Consider the following 8350-nt stretch of genomic DNA (forward strand, 5'->3'; position numbering starts at 1 on the left):
AATTTTATTGGATTTAGTCATTAAAAATATTAGTTACTGTAGTATTTTTTTAATTTTCAAAAATTAATTTTATCCACTTTTGTTTTATCATTAACTGTGTGTTTGATTTAAAAGAAAGAAATATGATAAATAAAAATAAAAATAAAATGATATGTTTGTTGTTTGGTTTAAAAGAAATATGTGAGAAATAATAATTTTTGTGTTAAAGAAAATCATTTTTATTGGACCAAAAATTTTAAAAAAATATTTTTTTGTGCAAAAAAATCAATTTTACTATAAGAAGGAGCAGTAAAATTTCTTTCCAAAGTTACGCAATTAAATATACTCACTCCATTTTTATCTTTGGTAACTTATTTCTCTCTTTGAAATTTTACTGTGTAAGAGGGAGTAGAAAAAACTTGTTTTTAATTTTGATCAAATAATAGTTTTCAAATTTTTGTTCTAATTAAAAAATCACGTATATTTTTCATACTAGATTGGATGGATACATGTGAGTCACACGTAAATAGATGATTATTTATATTACATGCCTGTTATACTAAGTTTTAAGTTTTAGTTTAAAATATAAAGAATATTTTGATTTTTTTTTAAAAGTAATTAAGCGAGTTAGAGTAAACGATTTTTAATGTTATAACTTTTAATGTTTAGTTATAAAAAATAAAAAATAATAAGAAAAATAAAACTGGCCAAAGAATAATAAAAAAAGGGTACGAGAATGATGTTTAAAATTAGAATAAAAAAGAAGAAATATTAGGTAATTGTCTCTTTTTGAAACTCTTAATGTACTGTGTTTTTACAATGATGTTGTTTGGAAGAGAGAGTAGGAGAAGTGTTTGAAATTGGAAAGAAACCAATTTTTTGGTGTAAGGAAGCGAGCGTGGCGTCTGGTGGAAAACTCCGGAGGTCAACTCAAGAGAAAGAGAGAGTAATGAGCATTGCATTGTGTCTCACACACTCTTTGAACGCATCCTCCTAATGAAGACGACGCAGCAGCCTGAAGCTCCTCAAGGCGATCCCTGTGAAGGTGACTCAGTCTCTTTTCTTTGTATTTATGTGTGTGCTAACAACAATAATAATATTGGTTGGTGCAGAGAAGAAGAAGAGCATAAACCCTGAGCTATGGCAAGCTTGTGCAGGGCCTTTGGTTAACCTTCCTCCCTCCGGCACCCACGTCATCTACTTCCCTCAAGGTCACAGCGAACAGGTTGCTGCTTCTCTCAACAAAGATCCCCACTCTCAAATCCCCAACTATCCCAATCTACCTTCCAAGCTTCTCTGTCTCCTCCACAATCTCACTTTGCTTGCTGATCCCGAAACTGATGAAGTCTACGCTCAGATCACTCTTCAGCCAGTCCCTTCTGTAACAATCCATTCTTCTCTTCCTCCCTCCCTCCCTCCATTCATCATCTTTGCTTCTAATCACATTCCTTTCCCTTTCTTTTCAGTTTGACAAGGATGCTCTCTTGCGATCTGATCTCGCCCTCAAGTCCTCCAAGCCACAACCCGACTTCTTCTGCAAACAACTCACCGCCAGCGATACTAGCACTCACGGTGGTTTCTCCGTCCCTCGCCGTGCCGCCGATAAGATTTTCCCTCCTCTCGTAACTCCGTTCCTCCGTTTCCAAATTTCCCTTTTCCATCCACTTCTCTCTTTCTTTCTTCTAATTCTTTTCATTCCATCTACTCCAGGATTATTCTATGCAACCTCCTGCTCAAGAACTCGTCGCCAGGGATTTGCACGACACCGTTTGGACATTCCGCCACATTTACCGTGGTACGTTTCAGAGTCCAATCACACCCTATAGCTTTTATCTCTAATTTCTGAATAAAATCTCATGATGATTGCTCCTTCTCTCTCTCTCTCTCTCTAGGACAACCAAAACGTCATTTGCTTACCACTGGATGGAGTCTATTTGTTAGTGGAAAGAGGCTCTTGGCCGGAGACTCTGTTTTGTTTATTAGGTATATTCATTCATTCTTGCTTTCTACAACTTTCCAAATATCTCTTTCTTCTCTCATTTTTAATGTTTCTGTCTGTCTCTGCCAGAGATGAAAAGCAGCATCTTCTTTTGGGTATCAGACGAGCTAACAGGCAACCCACCAATATATCGTCATCAGTGTTGTCAAGTGATAGCATGCACATTGGAATTCTTGCTGCAGCGGCTCATGCAGCTGCAAATAATAGCCCCTTCACCGTCTTTTATAATCCTAGGTCCACTATTTAATATTAATACCTAATCTCTTTGATTTTCACTTTGCTTCCTTCTCTGTCCAATAAGATTGCAAAGGCACGGATTAGCTATTTTGTCAAATGTGTCTAAGTTCTCAATTTATGTCTTTCTTTTGTTTGCAGGACTAGTCCCTCAGAATTTGTTATTCCTTTAGCCAAGTACTACAAGTCAGTGTATAGCCACCAGCCATCACTTGGCATGCGTTTCCGAATGATGTTTGAAACTGAAGACTCAGGAACAAGAAGGTGCCTCACTTTTATGTCCATCTATATGAAGTATGCGTTGTAAAAGTATGGATGATTGAGTTCAAATTAATGCCTTCATGAAGTAAACTTGGGTGGTTGAATGAATGTCATAGTTGGAAGATGTAGTTAGTTTGTCTTTTAATTTAGTTGGTGCTTGAATAAGTATTTATTTCTCCATCCAGTTTCATTAAAATTGGCATTATTTTATGTAGCACTCCTGGAATAGGGGATGCTTGGCTGAAAATGGATATTATACTGGCTGACAATGAAAATTATATTTAATCATTTCAATCGTATTGCAGGTATATGGGTACAATTACAGGTATCAGTGATCTGGATCCTGTGCGATGGAAAAACTCTCAATGGCGTAATTTGCAGGTACCATTACTTACATCCTTTAGCATTTCATGTATGTAATTTCCCACCCCCTGTCTATCAGTAGTTGAATCAAGGAGATTTATATTTTCAGAATATGTCTGTTTCTTTAATATGCACTAGCATTGGTTGTTAAGTTTTACATATCATTGGTCAGGTTGGTTGGGATGAGTCAACCGCTGGGGAAAAGCGTAGCAGGGTCTCACTCTGGGAAATTGAACCGGTGACTGCTCCATTTTTCATCTGTCCACCTCCATTCTTTAGATCCAAGAGACCAAGACAACCTGGAATGCCTGGTAAATAATTCTACTACATACATTTTAGATGCAAAGATGAAATATATTGGTTTTTCAAAACCACCTCTTCTAGATTCTTTCATTTGTGTGCTTCTTACTTGTTTCCTGGTGGACCTTTCATTTTATCAAATTTCTTAATGGAAGAAAATTTGAATTTGGATTAGTGATTGGAAATATGTAGTTTATTGTGGCTCATTTTTTTTCTTTACTTCTGCAGATGATGAATTGTCTGATTTTGATAACATTTTCAAGCGGACAATGCCCTGGCTTGGTGATGATATGTGCATGAAGGATCCCCAAGGTCTCCCTGGCCTTAGCCTAGCTCAATGGATGAACATGCAGCAAAATCCTGCACTGGCTAACTCACTTCAGCCAAATTATGCACCTTCCTTATCTGGATCTATTTTGCAAAATATTCCTGGAGCTGATATTTCTCGCCAGCTGGGATTTTCTGCTCCACAAATTTCTCAGTCAGACAATGTAGCCTTAAATACTCAGAGGCTTCTTCAGACTGCTCAACAATTGGATCACCTTCAGAAGCTACCATCTACTTCTAGCACATTGGGAACAGTCCTGCTGCCACAGCAACAGTTGGGTGATATCACTCAACAACCGAGGCAGAACTTGGCAAATCAAACTATCCCTCAGGGTCAAGTTCAGTCCCAACTCTTGCATCCCCAGAACATGGTCCAAACCAACAATATTCTTCAGCAGCAGCAACCATCCATTCAAAACCATCAACTACATAGAAGCCTCTCTCAGAACCCATCACAGCAGCAGACAACTATTGGTCAGAATCAACCGCAAAATTTGATCCAGTCCCCTATGCCTGATCATGTTCAACAATTACAGATGTCTGACAATCAGATTCAGTTGCAGTTGTTACAGAAGCTTCAACAACAAAAACAAACGCTATTGGCTCAACAAACTGCATTGCAGCAGCCTACTCAACTTACTCAAATCCAGGATCAGCAAAGACAGCTTTTAGATAAAACACATAACTTGTCTAGAGCACTAACACCTGGTCAAGTACTGGAAATTCCTCATATTATTCAGAATTCACTGCCCGAGGCTAATTCTATCTCAAATCAGATGACAAAGGCCAATTGCCAGAGCAATATTCAATTCTCTCAGCAGCCCAAGCTTCAGCAGCAGCAACAACCTGGCATGGTTTCTGAAATGCCTGGCCACATGGCACTTCTCCCTACTGCTACAACTAACCAACTTTCTGCTGGTGGCAGTAGTATAGTGACTGGAGCAGGTGGTGCAGGGCAGTCTGTAATTACAGATGATGTTCCATCTCGCTCCACCTCACCTTCTACAAATAACTGTACCAATGCACTTCCACAATTGATAAATTCACGATTCCCGAGAAGCACAATGGTAGGGGATGACATGGCGCACTCTGCTGCCACAATCTTGAGTTCAAGTGCCTTGGAAACTTCGTCATCAAATGCAAACATGTTAAAAGATTTACAGCCAAAGTTTGAAGTTAAGCCATCTCTGAATATTTCCAAAATTCAGAATCAAGGCCATTTTGCTCCACATACGTACTTGAATGGTAATGCTGCTCATACAGATTGTTTGGACACATCATCTTCTACAACGTCAGTTTGCCTTTCTCAGAGTGACGCTCATATGAATCAGAATAGCAATCCATTGTCTTACAATCGACAGTCTATGTTGTTTAGAGACAATAATCAAGATGGGGAAGTTCAGGCAGATGCTAGGAGCAATATTCCTTATGCCAATAACATTGATAGCCAAATAGGAATGCCACTGAATCCAGATTCACTCTTAACCAAAGGCACATTAAGGTTGGGGAAGTATTTGTCTAATAATTTCTCTTCAGAAGGCATGCTTGGAAATTATGAAAATAACAGAGATGCTCAGCAAGAACTTTCGTCTTCAATGGTTTCACAGACATTTGGTGTCCCTGATATGGCCTTCAATTCAATTGATTCCACAATAGATGATAGTAACTTCTTGAACAGTGGTCCGTGGGCTCCACCACCAGCACCGCCACCTCTGCCACCAGCACAGTTTCAGCGGATGAGGACATATACCAAGGTTTATTGATGTTAATTGTTATTTTAATAATAAATCTGTCTTGATGGTAGATGTAAGCTGTTTCATGTGTGCGTGTGCTTTTCTGTTATTCTAAAGTACCTTTTTTTCTTTTGGCCCTTTAGGTATATAAACGCGGAGCTGTGGGAAGGTCCATAGACATAACACGATATTCAGGTTATGAGGAGCTTAAAAAGGATCTAGCTCGTAGGTTTGGCATAGAGGGACAGCTGGAGGATCGGCAAAGGATAGGTTGGAAACTTGTCTATGTAGATCATGAGAGTGATGTTCTTCTAGTGGGAGATGATCCTTGGGAGTAAGTCTGACTATTCCCTTTTCTCATTGGGTTTGTCCTTTTGCATGTGCATATTTTTGGCAGGCAAGAAATATGATGTTCCATAGTTCAATAGTCATTTCGTTGACCCTTGTAGCCTACCAACCAGAGTTTTTTTTTTCCAGAGTTGATGCGTTCTCCTCCTTAGGATAAGATAACAAATAATGGACATTAAGAGGAAAGGCATATAATTCAAAGCATTTTTTACGGTGGAAAATATCAAACCCCAAAAGCATTGGACCAATATGCATCTTGTATTTGGAGCGATTCCTGAATGCCAATAAATATAGGAACGAATATATAATAGTTGGGATATATGTTTAAACTTGGGCAAATTCGTAAAACCTTGAATTTTTCTGATTAATTGATTTGATATTTTAATTGTTTGTGATGGGTATTTCAGGGAGTTTGTGAACTGTGTCCGCTGTATTAAAATACTTTCTCCTCAAGAAGTGCAGCAGATGAGCTTGGACGGAGATTTTGGCAATGGTGGCCTTCAAAATCAAGCCTGTAGCAGCTCTGACGGTGGCAATACTTAAATGAAGTTCAGTAATACGCTAACTATTCTTCCGTATTGTTAACTTAGATTATTTCTGGGAGATGCATTATTGTCCTAATTCCGAAAGGCAATTATTATGCCACTGCGGACTTCTGTGTCCACCATCAGGACTTGAAAGGAGAAGTTTTGTCTATGTTCCGGACATGCAAATTTGAAGAGCCAAATGAGGGCGGAGAAGTGAGCTGCTGCTCTGGTTTAACATTGAGCGGTAATTTTGAATGTATAAAGTCTTAGGCAGCTAGATTTTGCGGAAGCTTTCATGATCTTCCATCCTTGGAGGCACCTTATTATTTTTTAGCCAATATGACTGTGAAGTAGAGAAACTTCAAATGTTGTAAGGTCAAGTGCATACTGTTGCATTGTTTGCTTGAAGCGTAAGTACTAAAAATGTTGGAGTTATTTGACTGTACAGGAGATCAATTACTAGTATTTGACACATGAATCTAATGTTCATCATCGACTCACTCTTATTCTAATTCAGTAATTGTTGACGAAGAACAATGGTAATCATCGGTAATTAATAATAATTCACGTAAAATGAACTTATGCATGCACAAGGATAATAATTAATTAAATGTCATGTTGTATAATTAAATATATATTGGCTAATACGGCAGCAACGTACACTTCCCCTGTGGATGGTTCCAATATTAATCTCATCATATTCTTAGTTGGCATGCTTCCTTAGCAAAAAATTACTGCTCTAATTTGAATCGTTCACTGTTGTTTTTCTTAATAAATATTGGTGTCACACATCCCAAGGAAGCAATATGCAAGTATTTGATATGTTTGTTGTAACAGAGTTGGCTTTTGGGAATTTCATTATGCAAACTCACCTTGATGAAACTAAAGTCCATTATTTTGATCATATTCAAACTAATGGAGTGTTTTGAAGAATAAAAAGTAGAACACACCATATCCTCAATCGAAATGTTTTGGACGCATTGCTTATAAGATTTGAATCTTTTGAATCTGGCTGGTAGAAACTTTGGACAAGCTTAATTGTTACAGCTGGTGTGGCTAAACCAAATAATACGCTATTCTCCTAAATATTCTTTATTGTCATGTAACTGTCTTAAGTAAGGGATCAAATAAATTTTGTTAGCTGAAATTCTATGTTGAGGACACCAACAGGGAATTGGCAGGGAAGATTGGAGTTGTGATATTGGGCATAGGCTAGCAATGAAAAGTGTTGCAGGGGCAAGATGGTGGTGATTCAAGGCAAAGAGAATGAAAAAATCTGTTATGGTTCGCGACAAGGTGGCGCTTATGGTTAGCAAGAAACAATTGTTTCTTTAGAGGGAAGGAGGTAAGTGTTGAGAATGTTGTTGATAGGATTAAGGTTGTTTCCTGACAATGGTTTTTTGTATAGGAATGTCACCAACTCGATTTTATTCTCCTCATGGTGCACGAATTCGTTCTTGTGCGCATGATGAATGACTAAAGCCTTGTGATTTGATGCCGAAGGGTGTGGGTTGGTATTTTTTTGGAGTAGTATATGTATATATAGTGGCTCACTATACTTTTGTATACATGTGACTCTTTAATATATATATATATATATATATATATGTGTGTGTGTGTGTGTGTGATGTTATCTTTTCCTTTAAAAAAAAGATAGGGGGTGATTCCAATATATTTAATGCTCTTCCCTTGAGACGTGTTGAATTTTTATTCAGTCATTTTCTCGAGCAGCAGTTAAACAGTGAGAGTTTTAGGAGATGTAACAAATAACTACTCAGGTGTCATGATCTCATTTTCTATTAACAGCCAGTCATTACAGTGCAAAAATATGAATCACATTAAATCTTTTATTCAGTCGTTTTTTATTAATAGATAACCATGTGGTAGAAGTACTTTGCTAGATTTGGTTTAACTTTCCAAATGTCTTTACAAAAAAGTGATACTTTACAAGAAATTGGTAATCTAAGTGTAGGCAATAAAGGTAAAAAATATGCTTCACATGGTATATTGTGTATATAAGAGAGTTTTGGGTCTTTGGTAGGCATCATTTGATATAATAGGCTCGTAGTGGAGCTTTAATGCATGTATCTTTCTTGTGCTTTTGTTGGGGAGTGGTTATGTAACTTTTACACTAAACTTGGAATCTTGGACTCAGCTTGTGACAACTGAGAAGTATGTTTTCAGGTTTCAGCAATAGCATATCCTTTGCGAACCAATTTTTTTTAGCTAGTGTCATCCAATTAGAAGTGCATAGTTAAACTTATAGTGCGAATGAATTG

The 8350-nt window shown here is 37.5% G+C and overlaps 1 protein-coding gene across 1 annotated transcript; it reads left to right on the plus strand.

The window, feature by feature from the left end:
* Positions 1 to 781: 781 nt before the first annotated feature.
* Positions 782 to 6571, plus strand: LOC114418918 (auxin response factor 19-like). Its single transcript, XM_028384472.1, has 12 exons — positions 782 to 1024; positions 1092 to 1360; positions 1446 to 1601; positions 1690 to 1774; positions 1872 to 1962; positions 2048 to 2212; positions 2354 to 2476; positions 2779 to 2854; positions 3009 to 3147; positions 3365 to 5217; positions 5340 to 5530; positions 5952 to 6571. The coding sequence occupies exons 1-12, from the start codon at positions 976 to 978 to the stop codon at positions 6085 to 6087; spliced, it is 3333 nt and encodes a 1110-aa protein (XP_028240273.1). The 5' UTR covers positions 782 to 975; the 3' UTR covers positions 6088 to 6571.
* The last annotated feature ends 1779 nt before the right edge of the window (positions 6572 to 8350 follow it).

The sequence above is a fragment of the Glycine soja genome, chromosome 7 (assembly GCF_004193775.1).
Source record: "Glycine soja cultivar W05 chromosome 7, ASM419377v2, whole genome shotgun sequence".
Taxonomy (NCBI): domain Eukaryota; kingdom Viridiplantae; phylum Streptophyta; class Magnoliopsida; order Fabales; family Fabaceae; genus Glycine; species Glycine soja.

Coding starts and splice junctions, on each gene's coding strand:
- LOC114418918 (XM_028384472.1), top strand. CDS start 976: ATGAAGACGACGCAGCAGCCTGAAGCTCCTCAAGGCGATCCCTGTGAA. Junction 1,775..1,871: donor ATTCCGCCACATTTACCGTG/GTACGTTTCAGA, acceptor CTCTCTCTCTAG/GACAACCAAAACGTCATTTG. Junction 2,477..2,778: donor GAAGACTCAGGAACAAGAAG/GTGCCTCACTTT, acceptor ATCGTATTGCAG/GTATATGGGTACAATTACAG.